General features: G+C 39.2%; 1 protein-coding gene across 5 annotated transcripts; it reads left to right on the plus strand.

Annotated features, from left to right (window-relative positions):
• Positions 1–9,966: 9,966 nt before the first annotated feature.
• Positions 9,967–19,487, plus strand: LOC118783500 (eukaryotic translation initiation factor 4H-like). Of its 5 annotated transcripts, XM_036537400.1 has the most exons (8): positions 9,967–10,073; positions 12,956–13,146; positions 13,487–13,551; positions 13,722–13,812; positions 14,683–14,751; positions 15,216–15,365; positions 15,799–15,914; positions 17,077–19,487. In XM_036537400.1, exons 1-8 carry the CDS (start codon positions 10,009–10,011, stop codon positions 17,080–17,082), a joined length of 753 nt encoding a protein of 250 aa, XP_036393293.1. In that variant the 5' UTR covers positions 9,967–10,008; the 3' UTR covers positions 17,083–19,487. The 5 variants fall into 5 exon arrangements, with proteins under 5 accessions (XP_036393293.1, XP_036393291.1, XP_036393292.1 ...); XM_036537398.1 differs by lacking the exon at positions 17,077–19,487 and having other exon boundaries at positions 15,799–16,808; XM_036537399.1 differs by lacking the exon at positions 17,077–19,487 and having other exon boundaries at positions 12,959–13,146; positions 15,799–16,808.
• Positions 19,488–19,951: the final 464 nt, after the last annotated feature.

Consider the following 19,951-nt stretch of genomic DNA (forward strand, 5'->3'; position numbering starts at 1 on the left):
CACAGAATCATGCTGTCATCCCAGTGAACGCCAACATTGTTTACCTTACTGCTGTTCTGAGACATGAATGATAAGTAGAGTTTGTTCACATTTGGCTGTGACTACTCCATTTTGGAACTGACACTCTGCAGTCAGCCAGTGTGTTGCGGGTTCTTTCCTTCTGTTGCTTTGATTCATTGCCATAGGTAATGGCCATGTGCTTATTCTGAGGGGTGTTGCAAACTGATTTCTTGACAAATTCACTCGGGAAGAAAATGTGTGCTTTTTGAAGACTATCACCAAATATGCATTTCTGTTCCATGCATGTTAATTATTTCATGAACAGTGCTCTTGAGGGCACTGAGGCATTCAGTGCGTCCAAGGCTTGTTTTGAAACATTAGGCCCCTTGGTAGAGACGGTATCAGGCATTATGGAGGGAAGAGTTCATTTTCCACCTCGTTGGACAACACAAACAAATCGCAGCCATCTCACAACAATTGAGGTTGTTGTTTACATCAGTTTTCAATGAAGGCAAGAAAACAACTTTTTTTTTTTTAATTCCAATAATGACAGTCTGCATATTAATTGCAAACTGTTTTCTCAAGCTAAGCTCATATACAGGGGGTAGGCAAAATAAAGAAAACACCAAATGAAAAATGATTTGTATTTTGAACGAAGTCGCAATTAAAAAGGAGTCTACATGCGTTTCATATTAATGTCATTGCTAATCACCATACTGTATGTTCCTGCTATAAACAATATTTCAAAATCAACACTTTAGTTTCTAAAGCAACATGAGAGATCTAATCTAACAGGAGTCAGGTAGCTGGTGGTCAAATTACAGATGTATCAATCACAGAATCAGCAAAAACGTTTAATGTGTCAAGGGGAACGGTGTCAAAAATCAGGAAAGTATATGCCAAACAGAGAAAAACTGCACCAGGACAGCAGAATAGTGGTTACAAGTTCACCACAATGGACACTTAACAGGATAAAAACAATGGCCTCAGAAATTACCATAGAATTGAACTTATACCTCCACAAAAACTATATGTCATGAGCATCACAAATCTGATATTTATGGTAGGGCTGCCATTTGGAAACATCTTGTAACCAGGGCCAATGTACAAGCACCACCTGGTGTAATGAGCACAAAACGTGGACGTCTGAGCTGTTTAAGAAAGTAATATGGTTTGATGAGCTCTATCTTACGCTTTTTCCAACACCAGGATTGGTTTATGTTTTGAGAAAACCAGCGGAAGCCTTCAACCCACACTGCCTGTTTCAAACTGTTAAACATGATTGTGGAACTATTATGGTACGACCAGCCATCTTGTAGGAGGCATGGAATCCAATTATTACTGGGCATGGTAGAATTATGGCCAAGAAATACAAAGCCAATTTAGGTGACCAGGAGCAAACATTGTTTTCTCAAGTTGCTCCCATATTGCAAGAGAAGAACGCCCCCATACACACTGCTAAAGGGATTAATTTCCACAAACACCAAGTCAAAAACTTTCCATGGCCTCCCCAATTACCAGATCTAAACATCATTGAACCTTAAAGGAAAGTTCTGGAACACAGAGCGCAGAATATATTTCCATCTCCTTCATCTCTGAAAGGACTTTAGGCTTTCCTATTTGAAGAATGGTATGGAATAGCAACAGCATTCCAAGAAGGACTGAAGCAGTTCTGAAGGCAAAGGACAACTCCTAATTGATGAATACATATTCATATGTTGTTTGATATTTCCATTATTTTGTCTACCCCCATATAAACATATTATGTCAAAAGTATATTTAAGCTACACATTTAAATAGTACCATTGGTTTCTCTGAGAAGTTCAAAGTACACAGACAGGAGTTTGTTCATTGAATCTGATTAAAGGTTTGATGAATTTAAGATAAGTGATTTATACAATCACCAGCATATAATCAGGAGAACACATTTCCAGTTTCCTCTCTAGGATTTTTTGCCAATTTATTATTCAGTTATACCAATTATCATTTGTATGTCAATTTCATATTGATATAAATTATTGCTTTATTTATTATTATTTCAATAATAATGACTATTGTTGTTCTTGATAATGGTTTTATAGCATTATAGATTTATTGTTACCATTTCTAGTCGCAGTAGTAGGGACAGGAAACTATTGCTAAATAGAAAGAGAGCTCCTTCTCATGAAAACAAAAACCATTTAGCTTTGTGATGTAAAAAAAACAGTAAATTTCACACAAATGTTCAAAGCTATTTAGTATCCCATTTACTGAAACCATTACATTAGCGTGATTATATTAACAGCAATAAAGAAATGGCATCCATTGGATTACTACAGTAATCCCATATGAAATCAATGTTTAATATTTCAACTTTAAAAGGCTTTCCACACCTATGGACTTATTCTTCATAAATTCATTATGTAAAGTATACCTTTCAAGAGTAATTATGATATCCTGCGTGCTACCATGCAAATGTTCTTCATTCTATCCTTTACAGTCATGTTGTGATTAATCGTCCACGCTGTTATTGTTTAAATACCCAGAATGACCTCAATTATTATTTCAACCACCAAGCTCTTTCATCTGGTAAATCTTTTATCCATGATCGTCAGTCTTTGGATATGACCATTCAAGTCAATCTCCTTTATGCCATTGGAATTCAGAGTCTCACAAAGGCATTGTCCAATAGGTTGAACACATTTAGATCTACACCCTGTATACTGTATAAAAGGACCAATTCCTCATGGGCTTTGCGAATCACTGAAAGGTATACAGGTTGCTTAATAATCCACTAGGCCAATCTATCAACTGTGGTTTTATGAAGAGTTTATAAATTATAATTTTAATTCATTAAAGTCTAAAGTATTTTTATTCAATGACTGGTGATACACTAAAAGGAGATGAAACCTTTCAGAATCCTACTTCTAGATTATTACAGTTTAGGCCTGTAAATACCACTTAGCTGCTTTTCAGTGTCTCCAACTTATGTGGTTGAGTTGGTTCATTGGTTATGCATACCTTAAAGCATTCATCCTTGTTGTATATTTAACTCGCAACATGGGATGCTGGCTGTCTGATGATGTCAAAATGTAAATAATCCCAGCTCCTGGCCACCTAAGTAACCTCTAAAGATCAGAGCAGGGAGGAATTTAATTAAACTGAGTACTAGATCACACCCCTAATTAATGCTTTGGGGGAAAAAAAGCTGTCCATAGCGCTTACCGCTACCGCTTTTGCACCACCTTTGAGCGTGAAATAAGAGATACACAATTAGAACTCCTCCACAGCCAATTCCATCCATTAGAGTCATGTGCAAGGTCTTCCATCTTGTGTCCCTCATATGCTGATTCTCATTCTGATCACATTGAGCCTTAAGGAGACAGAAACCAGCACAAATCGGGTTACATGGAACCAGTGACACATCAGTCAGAGCAACGTACACTATTATGTCAGAAAAACAAGGGATTCAAATCCATTGAAATCCATCTAATGTAACTATAATGTTTGCCTATGGTTATCACCAGTACGCAGAGAATTACATGTTTTACGTTGGTTCATTTCAGCTACCATCTGCAAAGCCTTGAAAACTCCACTCAGAATGTCACATTGCTTGAGAGATACTCTCATGTTTTCTATGTAGTTTTTTGTGGTTGGAGCAATGACATGCTTTCCTGCTCACAGCACAACATTCTTTAGCTATGTGACCTGTGCCATTCCTCAGTTACTGGCTCTATGGGTAATCATGATAGTCCATCAACTCTCAAAAGATAAGATGAGGAAGTGCCATGAAGTGCCAGTCTTCTGTTAATAAGCATACTGTACTAATCAGTTGTCTGTCTTTAGCCACCTGTAAAAGTAGCCCTTCATTTGCCATATACACTGTCTATGGAAAGATAATAAGCTTTCAGTTGCCCTAGATTCAAAAACCATTTATTTGCTGCCATTTTCCTTCACCACCAAGGTTCTTTTGGCCATGGGGTCTTCACCATACCTAATATGTGTGTTCATACTATCAATGGGTGTACCAGATGGTGGACAAATAAACCTCTCTGCGGCATTCTATGTTGGAGTCATTACAAATGAACACAACTGTATCTTTGTCATGTTGAGAATAAGATTTTAGTTTGCTTAAACAGGCATAGAGGAGGGAATAAAAGAAATCCTTGTCTCTTCACTGATAAATTATCTATGAGGTCCACTAATGTATCTGCTTTCAACATTTAATTGCAGTTATGTGAAGCTATGAACTAAATGGTGTGTTAAGGAATGCTATTCTACCATGTTGCTCATAAATTGTTCAATATTTATGTGGCCGAGGCCCTGGAGCAGCTGCATGCTGTTTGGAGAAGGACCGAAAGATTTGCCAACCAAGACCAGGCCAGGTCGATAAGTACATCCATTTTCCTCACTTCCACTTTTAGCTTCTACAAGACCAAAATCAATGTTCTGACCTCAGCAGAAGTAGTGGTAATCCCAGAGATGGAGCATTTGGTATCCAGGCCAGGTGGAACAGCTCCTTTCTACTGTTGCTTCATCAATATATTTCACACTATACAATACTTACCTTTTACAATAGTATTGATCAAGAAAAAATGAAATTGTTATTCCACTGCAATAAATCGGTATATGAGAGTAATTATATGTAGCAATAAATTCTGTGAAAGATACAGTATGCCTGTTGGGGTGATCTGGAAATAGATCTGAAAGTTGCCAATTAAAGTTTTACAGCAACTGAGCTTGCCTTAAGGATATTGTTTGAAGCAATACTATATTAACTCATGATGAAATCATCAGATGTAGCTGATGATAAGATGGAATTTAGATATAGCATGCCTTTTTATGTCTTGTTTAGTGTTTGTGTTCAAAAAGGCATGACAGTTCATCAGTAAATATTTGGAATTTAAATAGATCATATCTAAAGAATTAGAACTTGCTTAACTACTGAGTTTGAAGTTGACATAAGTGGACAGCCTTGAGTCTCATAAAAACTTCCTTTAACCTTTCATTTGTATTAGAAATGAAATACCATTCAGCCTTTTTGTAACACATTTGCTGCCATCTCTGCTGAATAGCCTGTTACTGGCAACAGTCAAATTTATTTACCCCATCACTTCAGGTGATGGCATAAACTGGAGGGTCATACTAGCACCTGCATATTATAGGGCTGTAATTCCAATCCAAGAATATTGATTCTGCTGGGGGTTATAAAATCAAACCTCACATTGGAGAAGCGCTCCAAAAAAAGGTTGTAATGCTGTATGAGCCCATGCCGCATCAGAGAAGCCCTCTAGAGATTGTACCCTGGCAATTTACTATTAAAATATCCCCTCATCAATCATGGAAATTCAAATTATCTGAAAGCCTTTCAGCATTATCTTCTGTCTGCTTCAGTGAAATCAATCAGATAGCTACAGTGCATGCTAATGAGGGCATCGGCAAGGAACACTAAGGACTGTCTAAGTGTTTCTCGTTACGCATTTCAGAGCATGTGTCTCCAAACTTGGAGTGCATTATAATTCACCCTCCTGCAATCTCAGGCGGCTTGATTAAGGAACACACAGGATCAGATTTTGCATCCAAATGAAAGCAGCGTGGTCATGTCTCTGGGCAGTAAGCAGGCCCAAAACAAGCTCTGCAGCACAATGTGAATGGGAACAGTAAGATTCCAGGGCTCCTGCTAGTCCTTTTTTCTGGTGCTCCAAGAAGAGGAACGGCATGAATATAACAGAGCATCCACAAATGGTATGGAAATAATCCAAATACATCAAATACAATAACACAGATATTGAGATAATGCATTACTGGCAGTCATCAAACTGGCATTACAGATGGCTTCATTAAAAAGCTTCAATGGCCATTGACAGGCTTTGCTTTTATGTTCTTTTGAATTCTGTCATTTTACAGTTTTTTTTTTTAACTTTCAGCAAAAGCATAAAGGGCAGAAGAACACTGTTATTTGAAATGCGAAATCCACCATGCTATGCTCTGGACAGACAGAAGAGAGGGCCCCATGTGTGGCTCTCACCCATCATAGCTGGCAGGACTGTCTCCTGTCTATCCAGAGCTGTGCGTGCCACCCCTACCATCATTAGCTGTAGCTGAAGAAATGGCAGGGAATAACTGATGATGAAAATATTTCCCATTATGAAACAAACATGAGTTTAGTCCCAATTTCTAACCATTACATCTTTGTGTAAAATGATTATATTGAACTCCCTTCATCTTCAGTAGTATTTCCACAACAGATAACCACACTGAAAGGCATTCCCTGTCTGCCTCGAATAAAATAGGTTATCTTTTTCAGCCCTCTCTACAGCTCCTCTGTTGGCCATCAGGTTGTGAGAAGCAGAAGCATATATTCCAGTCACCTGATTCTCAAGTCTCAGGCAGGCAGCTGCTTTTATTTTTGGAACAGGGTAGCATAGAGTGCGTCTACCTTGTTTACAGAATCTATTATCTCAGTGTGTGCTTCTTTCGCCACCTAGTGGACTTTGACAGTACTGTAGCAAAAACCAAAGATGACGCAAGTAAAGACAGGCACTTCGACTGTACGCTTTGTGTCAAGTCAACTCTGTCTGGAAAGGGTCATACTTATTGGTCACATTCAGTTTCTGAATGGGTGATTCAACCCCCTGACCTGGGTACAAGCATGGCTCATTGTGAACATTGTACTGGTCCTTTGAGCACTGAGATACAAACAAAAACGCATTATCTTATTAATATCTGTCAAAGATTTGAAACCCCAGCATATTACTTAGTATAGCCAGGGCTCTCAGTTAATGCAACAATATAAACACCTGTTTTTCTTTCATTATTACACTGTTCATTAGTCTATAGTCTGATTTTGTTTTGCTGTGAACATGATCAATCACAGCTGTGCATGTTAAGACACATATGTATATGCTACTTGTTCCAAAATTGTTGTATTAATAGGATGTAGGTCTGCCAATATGATTTCAAAATGTAGCCCCCATGAAAAAGTAGCCTACCTAATGTCATTTAAATTGTCTGTCCCCCAAAAGAATCAAGTTAAAAAAAAAACAGATTGTTGATTGAACATAGCGTTTCAGCTTTATGGTGCAATTAAGCAATTAAACACCACACACCCAAAACAATCTACTGTGATACACAGGGGCAGCAGTGTAGTATAGTAGTAAGGAGCAGGACTCATAACCGAAAGGTTGCTGGTTCGATTCCCTGCTGGGGCACTGCTGCTGTACCCTTGGGCCTGGTACTTAACCCAGAATTGCCACTGTAAATATCTAGCCATATGAATGGATCACATGTAAAAATTGTAACCTATACTCTAACCCACCTGCTAAACGCCAACAATGTAATGCAATACACAGATAAGGACAGGGCCACCACAGTCATGTCCTCCACTGTGAGGAATGTTAAACACATACTGAGGATGCCCCACACACAAATGGGAAACTAATAAGGGGAAGACAAGCAATTGTGATGCACACAGGACAAAATACAGTAGTATAACACAAACTACCTTCTCCATACTGCAATATAAAGATCAATCTTTTTAAATATAACATTTGTTGCATTTAAGATGTGAAATGTGAATATATTTGAGAATATGCAGCATACTGCTTGAAATGTTACAGACTCATTTATATCATGTATTACTATTGTGCATTTGATACTCTGTTGCTCATATCTGGGGCATGTCTGAAAGACATGAAATACTGCTCAATATTTCCCTCTAGTGGTTGTCAGATAAGGACAAGCATTTTTGGCATGATGCATCACTGAGGTACAGTATTACAAGATATCACCGCACAGTTTAGAGGGTAGTCTGAGAGTAGAGCTGAAGGAATACTACAAATAAAAATGAAGGAAAAACCCGAGAACCCACCAGAGCACAGAGTTAAATAGAGAACTCTAATGCCTTTGAGAAATAGTTGCAGCAGAGCAAATGTCACAGATTGAGTTTCTTGCCATGAAGGTTCCTTAGTTATTCGCAGTGATTCTCTAACAGATGGATAATTCCACAATAAAGTGAACATTGATTTGAATGAGACAATCTTTACATTACCCCCGCAGATACATTGTACATGTCATTTATGGGACTAATATTTTGTGGTTTGCCAAAATACATGCCCCCAGTTGAATACATTTGGATAGAGCACTCTACCATACAATGTGTCATTAAGGAAAGGACTTCCTTCCAGTAACAAGTGGTTGCCCACCCAACTTACATAATGGACACAATCCACACAGAATATACTTATGTAAATCTAAGGTTGTTGGAATGAGATAATCTATAGCCATATCTGTGACTGAATGTTTTTGATGAAATCATTGAAATCAATAAAATCATTTTTACATCTTTTTAAAGATTATATGATGTGGATAAAATATTTGTCTTGGTGTCTTATGTAGAATATTTCATGGAAATAATACAAGTGGCCAGCACCTTGATTAATCAGTATCTGTGTGATCAATACAACAGTTGCTGAAATGCAAATCAAACTGTCCATTTACACAACTACAACTGTGATTGTGTTATTTGATATTATCCAGTATATTCAGTTTAATTAAGGAGAGCAGTAAACTGTCACTGTACTGATGGAAAACTATGTGTGGGATTTGTTTTATAACTACTGTGTAATGCTTTTGAACGCAACAATTTCAGGCAAGATGGGCAGAATAGTTTAACTTGTGTATTTGTGCCTTTCAAATCAGAAGCAGGTGCAGGTGCTCTCCCAGCTGGGCTCCATTTTCTGCTGAGGAGACTGGAATGTAGCCCTGTCAAATAGCCAGTAACTCCAGAAAAAAAAGGGCTTCAAAGCAACAATAAGCAATAATTCAGATGTCACAAAACAGTACAAAGTAATCTAAGAAATTATATATATATATGTGTGTGTGTGTGTGTAGTGACAACAACAGATGCAGGCAAGCTTAATTGCAAACAGCAAGCTTAATTGCAAACAGCTTTGCTAGCTGACTAACAGTCCACAAAATATGTATATTACAAAGGCAAAGACACAATTCCCTACATCAGCTCCAAGCAATGTATGCTTTTTCTTATAAAATGGTGAAATTGCAATGCTATGAACTCTATATTCCTTCCTTCTCCTAATTTACGAAGCAGGAAGGACTTTTATGTATCTAAACCAAATGTAACATTGTGCAGACCATTAAGAACAAGACTTGCAAATGCCTGAATTTTTTTAAGACTGTGTAAGATTCGTGCATGCACCAGTCTGTAAATGTATTTATTTTTTTAATAACCACGTTTTTATACAGTTAAATATTAAAACAACAATATGAACGGTGTACTTATAGTAAATTAAGAACTGATTACTGGGGCATGCATTATTTTAAGCACACTTTGAGCATTTTCTTTTGACATTTGTAAGTATTTTATATTATTATTTATATTAAAACGGCATGAAAAATATTCGCAGGCACCGTATGCAATGGCCTTGACATTTTTACATTTAAGTTGAGCCTCGCTAACGTTAAACTCAATGTTTTAACTATTCCATTCTTTGTTATTCCGGTGCATAAGTCTACTGTTAATCAGTCCTCTTTAAGGATTTTAGCAATCTCTCATATTTTGTTACAGACCACATGGAGTTAGCTACAGATCTACTCACCTAGTTTCCAACAGAGCTTATAGTTACGAACTCATCCAGGTTGTATCGCTCGCTACCAGTTTGCTTGCTCAGCACTCATGCATTCCTGCACGCAGACATTATCAACACGTTATGGGAACTGAGAGCACAAATCTAGCAATCTAGCTAATGACACCAAACAAAACAGTCAATCATGACCAAAACGCGGCATCTGTAAATTACTGTATTTGTAAATGACATTTTAATTTTTATAATAGTCTACATTATCACTGATTCAACTTGTTGCACTTCATTCTGTTTACACTCGAAACACGCACGAACCCGTTCTTACATGTGTTTTACATCAGGCATCGTGAGGACACCCGTAAACTACTCTATATTGGAGGTCCTTGCTGGACTGTATGCTTGCTTTCTCTGAACTGCAATCACTGCAATGGCGGATTACGATACCTACGACGACCGGGATCGGGCATATGGCAGCTTTGGTGGAGGAAGAGGGTAAGGAATAACTGGTGGAAAACTAGAGTCCATATTGTAACGTGCAAAGAATGGAAACTGTGCGATCGCTGTAGATCAAATCACGAATGCGTTGGAGACTTGGCGTGGGTTGCTAACTGGGTAGCTAGCTAGCTGGGTAGGCCTAGCCCAGAAGACCGGGAACAGAAATTACGAGCCTCTGTGATGAATGGGAAACCGGTTTAAAGAATGAGGAAAAGCCGGGGAGTGCCAATGTGTCCACTAAGGAGCAATCCAATGGTTGTCCGTTAGTTAGCTATTTTCTTTATGGACCATCCCGCGTTTGGTAAAGTGGAGCCTGGTTGTATCGTGGCTGCCAGCACGGCACTTGGCGCCAGGGTCTACCGTGAGGGGAACGGTCCACATGGACTGCATCTTGTGCCAGGTTGCACCTTGGGCACAACATGGGCTGAGCTGATATTCGGCGTGGTTGCTGGTGTCATGACCCAGGGTGGATGATTTCTGTTGTACCACTGATTTTGCTTTCAAGGTGGTGCAACTCTTCTGTTGCATTTGCTAGTTTGCTAGCTGGGTAGCTACTTTCACCTCTTTGATTCGATGGTGGTTTCAGACAGATGCTCAATGGGATGGCTGTGGGCCCAGTCGTCCCTGCAACCCCCAGATATTCATGATTTGTGACTGTGTTTTTCGCGATTGTGAATGGATTGTTACGCACTGACCAGGCATCTAGCTAGTAAACAAACAGGATCTGAAAAAGGTTTATTATTTATTAATGCAAACTGAGCTGATCGGTTCCATAGAGTTAGCCCGCTAGCTATGCACGGGGACGCTTAGCTGTCCTGCTAACTACTTGGCGACTGGTCAGTATTAAGTTAACTTGTATGAATTACCTCGGTCGAACATGGTGTTGCAGTAATGTTATCGTGTTGGCTAGTTAAGAATGGATTTGTTGTTAGTGTAGCAAGGTAACGCGTTTTGTGATGAAACTCGAAGATGAGCATGGGTGGATTAACCTTGAGTAGCTAACTAGCACACATCTTGAGTAGCTAACTAGCACACATCTTGAGTAGCTAACTAGCACACATCTGTAGTCTGTCTGCATTACACGATTGCATAATTTGGCAGGTGAGTCTTGGTATGTTCTGATTCTTTGTTGCAGAAGATGAGAACATTTTGTCCCCCCCTAAAATATACATTTTTAGATAATGGATATGGAGGTACTGAGTGAAAACTCTTATGCCATCCTGGATGACTTTAGGCGTCTTTGAAAACCGTGGATGCATTTTACTCTTAGAGGAAGCCATCAGCAGTTTATACATTATTTGTATTTGAAAGTGTACCTACATAGATCTGAAATAAACTTAATTTTTACTTTGAAACCAAAGCACATTTTAATTAGTTTAGTAGCATGTGAGCTTCAGATTTGCTTACTTGGTGATGTTGCATTGAATGTGGGTGAATGGATATCAGTGCATTGTGTAATGTGTAAAAGAAGTAGAGTTTAAAAAGTGCGAATAGCCTGTGCTTAAATCCACACCCTTCCAGTGTTTGTCTGTCAGAGACATCATTTATTCTTTTACTTTTGTCTTTATATTTCAGGGCAAAATGTTTGCCAATGTGGGTGCCATAATGAATGGACAGGGTGGTACTCAGAATGAGCCCATTAAATTGCTCTTTGCCACAGTATAACAGATGTTTTGTCACTGATTATCAGTTATACAAAGATTCTGTTGAAAAAAAAAAGCTGTGTAGCTTTTTGCTTCAAAGTAAGGCATTTCAAGACGTTTTACATTGACTGGTTGCGTCTCTTGTACCTATTTTTTATGCAAGAGAAAAATTAAGTACATTTAGAAAGGATGATTAATGTTCTTTCACCTCAGAAAAAAATAATGATGTCCATTGGATCAGACTTGTTAGTCAAAACTGAAGGCAGAACAATTTTCCCATTAGCAGGTGCTGATGTCCTGTTGATAATGTAGATCTGTACTGCCCTTCTTAATTTTTGCAAGTGGTAGCAGTACATCTTGACTACAGACTTTAACCTGAAACCTGGACATGAAACTGTCCATGCAAATTGTCATGGGTCAAAACTATATTAAGATTCGTTTCCTGTTGGGTTGTACCCTGGTGTATACACATTACACATTCATTGGGATAGCTGACAAGAATCAGATAAATGTGTGAAGGCCTCAGTAAAGCAAGAGACAAAAATGGGGAAAAAAATGACTGTTTTTCATTTTTAATTGTGAATTGGGAGGGTCTGAGGTGGGGTTCATGTATCTGGCTCTTGGATTTTTTTTTTCCTCCAGTCTGTGGGTTGCACTTGATAATGGGACCTAGTTGGTTACTGTAGTATTGACGTATAACCAAAAGAAATTTGAAGAACAGTTTGCAGATGTTACTGAGTGTAGTTATGCAAGCAGTTATTCTGCAACTTTTTTTTTGCTTTTGCTTTTCTGGGCCTAGGAAACAGATGGTTAACTTGACTCATCTGACCTGTCTCTCCTTATAAACTTAACCTGCACATATCAGCAGTGTCAGCGTTTGTTAGCAAGATTTCAATTGAATTTCATGGATTAATAACGGATCACTGCCAAACAAATGTTTAGTCATAGCATTCCACCTAAATTAGCTAATCAGCTATCATCAGATACAATCATCAGACTGTCTCGAGAATTTATGAACACTGAGAGATTCACACGGGAAGGGGCCGTGCACAAAGGTTTGCACCAGGAATTGTTTTGTAATAAATTTTCTGAGCCAAATCCGGGTTGATGTTACAGTGCAATCAGCTAAAGGGTTGGACACATTGATGCAGTTGATTCCAAATTGTTGCTAGAGGCCTGGTGCTTTTAGGCCTGTCTGCTGTTATCTGTTCACTCATGAGGTTTGTTTCTGGACAGAAGGCCCCGAGGAGGTGGCGGCCCTGGGGGGCCCCGAAAGCAGAAGGAGTTGCCTACAGAGCCCCCATACACTGCCTATGTGGGCAACCTGCCCTTCAACACAGTGCAAGGAGACATTGATGCCATTTTCAAAGACCTCAATGTCAGGAGTGTTCGGCTAGTCAGAGACAAAGAGACAGACAAATTCAAGGGTAAGTTTTCTGCTGATTTTTTTTTTTTTCTTTTCTTTTTTTGAAAGTTGTGTTTGTAGCTTCATCCATCACCCATCCGGGATTAATTTTTCATTTTTGCCTGCTGCGGTGAGTGTGTTTGCTCCTTTGAAGCTGTTTCTGTGTTAGTCCCCTCTAAAACTTTATGATTAAGGAAGGCACTGAAGTCTTAACAACAAAACACATTGTTTAATCCTACTGTCTGGGAGCGCTCTTCATTTTGAAAAATGTATAACTGCTGTGACAGTATCAAAGGTAACAAATGTTATGTGAATCCCTTTTTTGAATGCCATCAAACTTTAATCACCGATCTTCTTGCCAGGTTTCTGTTATGTTGAATTTGATGACTTGGAATCCCTAAAAGAAGCCTTGACGTATGATGGTGCTGTAAGTACACTTATAAACAACACAGCATCTTATAATGGAAAATTGTTTTTTTTTTGTTTTTGTTATTGCTGAGGTTAAGTAGGCCATGGTTTACTCAACCATGCTAATTCTAAGGCATGAACATGAATGATTTCTATTCTGTCCTCCTGATGTGTGCCCTCTTCCCTCAGCTCTTGGGAGACCGGTCACTCCGAGTGGACATCGCAGAGGGACGTCGGCAAGAGAAAGGTGCTGGATTTGGTTTCCGAAAAGATGACAGAGGTACATTTTGGTGTTCTTGTTATTTTCCGCTCCGTGTTTATGGTGGTGGAATGTAGCCAGTATAACTGCAGTAAAATCTAGAACATTGAATTCTGATGTGTCTCTTGTAAATAGCCACTATGAAAACCTTTTGGATATTTTCTAGGTAATATTATGAGTCTGTCCCATGTGCTATAAAACATTGCCTGTGCTAGCCTCATATCTTGTTTCAAACTTTTTTCAGTAAGTCAGCTGAGCTATTCATATGATAATGTTTTTTGCTGTTTTAAATAGCATCTTGATGTCTATGAATATTGACCTAGTTGCAGGTTCTGTTGATTAGTATATTTACTTAAATTCAAGTCACAAAGTTTGATTCGTTTACCCAATAATTTATTTTGAAGGATCTGAAAATCTAACTAAATGGATGTTTTTAGTTTTTACAAATGCAGCAATCGGTTTTCTTATGGCTGACCTAAAATTTAAACATTTCCAGTGACTTGAATTCAAGAAAAATACAGAAATTTACTAACTTTACATTTTCATTTTTCATCCATTATACTACATTTTAAATTTTCACTCCTTTCTGTTAAGTCAGGGCTACTTCTATCACCTACCCCAACTACTTCAAGCTGTCCTCTACACTCTTTTATATGGGTCATTTTCCAATACTGACTCTGTACCTGGACAGTTTTCAAATGCAGTCCTGCTTTCCCCATTTCCTTTGGCCAAAGCTACAGATTGTTAGAAGGTATTTTTGAACACTGCTGACTTCCCAGCTGGCCCCTACAGTGATGGGCCAGTGTTGACCGCTGCTAGCTGGCGGGTAGCGCTTTCTCACTCCTGCAACGCGCTCCTCCCTGTCTTTGACCCGGGCCATGTCCCTTTCAGGCCGGGGTGGCTCACGTGGTCCCAGAGGAGGGGGGCGGGATTCCAGAGATGACTACGACCAATCAGGAGGTGCGCCACGCTTCACGGTTCTTTGCCCCCCACAGTGTCAAACCCACACTCTTGAGTTTGAGCGCACTTTTTTGTTGTGCCTTTCTCAATATTTTGAAATTATCAGCGCAAAATTACAGGGCAGTAATTCAAGTTCAGCCCTATCCTGCAGCAGTCAGTGTGCTGCGGTTCCTTCAGGTCCCTCTTCTGCAGTGCACAGTGATAAGTTACTGTACTGACTCTGGATCTGTAGTGAACGACTCAGTCAGGGCATTTTTTGTTTTGTCTTTAATGGACAGCTAGTGTTTAGCGAGGTTTATTCCATTGTATTTTGTTTGAAATCGTCATGATTCTACAGGAACCACATCTCATTCTCATTGGTCTTATTGCAGGACTCATCATCTGATTGGTGTGTAGAGGTGGAAAAATACAGCATTACTAATCTGTGTCCCCTTGCTATTCCCAACAACCTCTGACCTCCCCAGGATATAGAGATGATGACTTCATGGGTGGGAGGAGTCGAGGCGGCGGGCGTCCTGGGGACAGGAGAGGGGGTGGCTCCGGAGGCATGGGAGGGCGCTACAGAGATGGTCCACCTCGTGGGAGTAATGCGGACTTCAGAGAACCCTCTGACGGTGTTAAAGCTTTCTCATTTTCCCAGGAAGTGATGCTAAGACCATCTATGCCATCTGCAGTTGTCCTTACTGTGTGAAGTTGTGATTTGTCTGACTTTTTAATTCAAACTGATGGAAAGGGAAGGAGTAGCTTCTCACTGAGTAGTGGTATTTTGTTTAAAGCAGATCTCCACTTCACTATACATCGCCATTATTCTTTAACCTGCTTCTACAACTAAAACTTGCATTGTTTTGGAAATGAAAAATCAAGTTGGACAATGCAGTGCTCTGAAAGTCCACCCAAATGCTCTCACTCTGTTTCAATATGTCATTGAAAGGCCAACTTAAGTAGGCCTAATGGTGACCATCAACAGATGGTGTATTACTGGAATCGTACAGCGGTGGTGGTGGTTTTTTTAAATTTTATTTTAAACCCTTGTATTTTGTTTTCCAGAGGAGAGGGCACAGAGACCACGACTACAGCTGAAGCCACGCACAGTGGCCGCTCCACTGAACCAAGTCGCCAACCCCAACTCTGCCATCTTCGGCGGGGCAAAGCCACGGGAGGAGGTAATTCCCAAAGACAAAGACTAAACAAAAACAAAAAAAGGAAACACTGCAGACAGCCAGCAAGCGTGGGGAAAGGGCCGGGGACCGGAGAGAACTTATCATGCCAACGGGAAACGTTAACACCTGTTATCATTCCTACCTGTTTGATGAGCTGAGACTCTTCTGGGTTCAGTTTGAGCAAAATATGTATTCAAGCAGAGAACACACAAACACACACAATACAAACAGCTTATGAATGCATGTCAGCTGATAACAAGTGGTTTTTACGTACACCTCTGCTTCCCTGTAATTAGTGCCTGCTTTGTACCATAGTCATTTATTCTTTTTTGTTTTTTGTCTTTTTTTTTTGAGGGGGGGAGGTTACACTGTAGATTCCAGGATGGTAAATTATGAATTTAGCTGCTCTTGATAGAAGAATCCAATTGTTTTGTTTGGGAAGGAGTGAAGTCACTGCTTGAATTGACCTACTTTGACTGTGTGTTGGGAAAAGGACATGGAGTGTTTAACATGGCGATTGTGTGGCCCTGCCTCTTTTGTGCGGGACTTCTGGGTGGGGATGATGGCGTTAACCTCCATCGCTGTTCCTACTCACATTTATCATTATGTAAATGAAGAGCTTTTTTTAAAATAATTGCGTTTATTTTAACGTGACACTTCTGGTGTGCTTATTAATTTTGCAGCCATATAAAAGGGCACTCTGGTTGACCTTTGGATTCCTGCAGGGATTCCTGTGTTTATCAGGGTGTTACTATTCTGATATTAGAAGCATGTGTTTTCAAAGGCCCACTTGGCTGATACACATTTTCATCTTGTCAAGTAGTTACCTTCAACACACACACTCAAACACACAAACACGCACATACACACACACACACTTGGTTAAAAATGTGTTTCACCCTGATTGTATCAGACTGTAAACTGGTGTATTGTCATATGTTTTAGGTAAATTGTGCATTTTTTTTCCACTTACGGAATGGTGCAAAAATAACATCTAATGAATTGAATTGTCTGTAGTGCTGTTATGGTCACTGTACCATCCTACTGAGTCAATGTTTTGTAGTGTATTTTTATTTTCTAATTTGTTGTTTTCTGTTTTTTTGGTTCTTTAATGTCTCCTTCTCTTCCGGTAAACCTTTGTTTCTGTTTTTTTTTTTTTTTAAAGAATTAGTAAATGGATGTGGCTGCGTTGTTCAGGAATACTATACTGGATTTGGCTTCGTTCAAAAATCGCCCAAAGAGGGCGATGTGTCCCACCTCCACCACCCCCGTTCCCACACCAAAAGCAAGTAACTGGGACAGGTACCTATTCAATTCTGCGCCTTTGGGAAAAGATGTGTATGATGTGATTTCATGATGTGTAATTTCTCTGTTCCTAAAGGCATCTTTTGTGTTATGCAGTAATAACATTTGTTGACATTCAACAGTCAAGGCTGTTGTGTGTGTGATCTTCCATTGCTGCTGTCTTTGCGAAGTAAGTGTTTCACCTCCACTCTGAATTGATTAGTATAACAACGGGGACATTTTGTCACTGAATTCTGGCATCGTTTTTAAAAGATTTTTGACCGGATTTGGTTCAGTCAGCGTGACCGTAGCTTTATGTCCATTTCAACTAGAAAAGCGACTTCAGTGTGCAGCAGAGGTAAACGAAGCCCCAGATAAATGGTAGTTCTTGTCACTCTAACAGGTATTCACTCTTCAAAATCCACTGATACATAGGAAAGCCTATGCCAAAAACTGCTCTTTCAATTTAAAACTGACTTAAACCACCTACATATAGGAAAATATATGAAGACATAGGATAAAGTAACCTATCTGATTTTCTGTCTCAGTCTAGAGTGCACGAAACATTCTGTGCTCTAGTCTCACTGCCTGTAGATCAAACGCATAATGCTTGAGGACGTGTTTTTTGGAACACTTAACTGACCTTTTCTGGGTGTGAAATTGCATAAGTGACGCCTTTTTTTTACTCTACATTTAGACCAGCTCTCTTTGTCCTTGTTTTTTTTTTTTCCTACACGGTTTATGGCAATAAAGTGTAACTTCTACAGACGTTTTTAAGAATGTGTGTAAATGGAAAAAAAGCCTTCAATGCGGTGTTTGTTCTCCTGGCTCATTTTTTTGTCCTGATGGGGTGGCATTTAGTGAGGTTAGAAAAACCCATTGGTGTGCCTCCCAGGGAGATAAGTTCAGAACTGGAGAGTTCTTCTGTATGGGTACTTCTGAAATTATGGACTTTTCATTGGAAATCCTGTGGCCTGCTAATTATGGGGGTGGGGAATAATATTATTGGGAATAAATAACTTAAATCCATTTAACTTGCTGATTTCCAAGGTTGCTTCCATTGCCTGGTGTGGGATCATTTCCAGAGTAGTAAATTGGTTGATAATTTCTTCTTGTTTGTAATTATTAATCATGGCAGCTCATTTTGGTGGTTTTAAGCAGTTCTCTCTTGGCATTTTAGAACTCGGTTTCCTGTAGAAGAGTGCAGAGAGAGGGTCTCTGTACTCTTGTGTGACAGTGCTCAGGTATTTTTTTTTTTTTTTTTTTAATTTCTGTTCAGCTGTCGGGAAGAAATCTGATTGCGCTGTAGGTATTGGTCATAGAGGAAAGTGAAGATAAGATCTCTAACTGAATAGTGCCAGCTTGCATTTATTCATATTTGAGTTACCAGCTGAGGGTATGAGTGACAATGAATTTCATTTAGTTTGCTGTTTGTGAGCCAGTTGATTTTATGCCTTCAGTTTAAATGCTGGAAAGCTGGTAAGTACGCTAAGCCACTTGGGTTTAGGTTGTTAATGGCAAGCATTATTTTAAGGCTGTAAACTTTACTGATAGCTGATGTTTTACAGAGCAGAATTCTGTATTTGACTTTGGAAATTGGATTGATTTAAACTAGCTAAGCCTTCAGCGCTTGCAAACCTCAGTCTGAACAAACTGTCATTTTTTAAATTACACATAATGAGTACTGCACTCTGCTTGGACAACTCGAAAGGAAATGCCAAGAGAGAGTTTGTCATGGGCTGAGAGCTTTTGAAAACTTACCGGCATAGAACCATATGTGGCACATGGGAAGCAATCTTGGTGTTTATGCTTTGAACCTGCTACATGGAGAACAGGTCTGGCATGCAATTTGTGTGTAATTCTGTAAGAACCATTTGTGTAACACTGTTCAAACCAGCAGGACACAGTGTTTGGATTGTATTCAATGTGAAGTTTTAATTCCAGACTGAATTCACATCTTGAGTGTGTGAAGAGAGGAGTGATTGATGGATTATATATTTTTCTTTATTTTGACAGGGGCAAGGGTTGTTTTGAGTTTCTGTTTTGATTCAGTTTTAAACATACCATCCCATGTTATTGTTTCACTCATGTCAACCGAGTTGACTTTTTAAATGTAAACGAGATGAACTCACTCTTCACGGATTCTGCTTCGTAAGGAAAATGATAAAAAGGTAAATTTAAAAGGATTTGGTATTTTGTGAATGATCTTTTAAATAAAAGAACCTCAAAGAACCATTGTTTCCCTGTATTGTTGTTCTAAACTTTAATTTGGGCAGAAGTGTGTCATAGTGGTTGGGGTATGAAGAGCAGGGTTTGGGGTAGATCAGTTGTAACCATGAGCAAAGTACCTGAGCTGAATTGCTAGAGTAAATTACCTGTGTAAATTAGCTGTGTAAATGGATAGGATGTCAACATGAGATCTGTCGAAAGTAAGCTGGATAAGGGCATCTGGCAAGCAAACAAATTATATATATTATAAATACAGAGAGAACTTGGATGAACGTAGGTGAACAAATGGATATCATGTCATTGCTTGCAGATGCTGAGAATCTTTATCAGAAGACTTGTTCTTGACGATGGGCATGTTGCACCTCTCTTCACGTACAACACAAACTCTCCAGTTAGTCCAAGAATCCCATGTAGCACATTGGGGCCAATTAAACGAGTGCACATTGTGTGGAACGTTGTCAGAGTCAACTGCAAGGTGTGCTCATTAGATTTGCATTTAAATCATTGCATCAGGGTTTTTTTGTTTT

This window comes from Megalops cyprinoides, chromosome 9, assembly GCF_013368585.1.
Source record: "Megalops cyprinoides isolate fMegCyp1 chromosome 9, fMegCyp1.pri, whole genome shotgun sequence".
In the NCBI taxonomy this organism is placed as follows: domain Eukaryota; kingdom Metazoa; phylum Chordata; class Actinopteri; order Elopiformes; family Megalopidae; genus Megalops; species Megalops cyprinoides.

Coding starts and splice junctions, on each gene's coding strand:
- LOC118783500 (XM_036537398.1), top strand. CDS start 10,009: ATGGCGGATTACGATACCTACGACGACCGGGATCGGGCATATGGCAGC. Junction 13,552..13,721: donor CCTTGACGTATGATGGTGCT/GTAAGTACACTT, acceptor CTCTTCCCTCAG/CTCTTGGGAGACCGGTCACT. Junction 14,752..15,215: donor TGACTACGACCAATCAGGAG/GTGCGCCACGCT, acceptor TGACCTCCCCAG/GATATAGAGATGATGACTTC.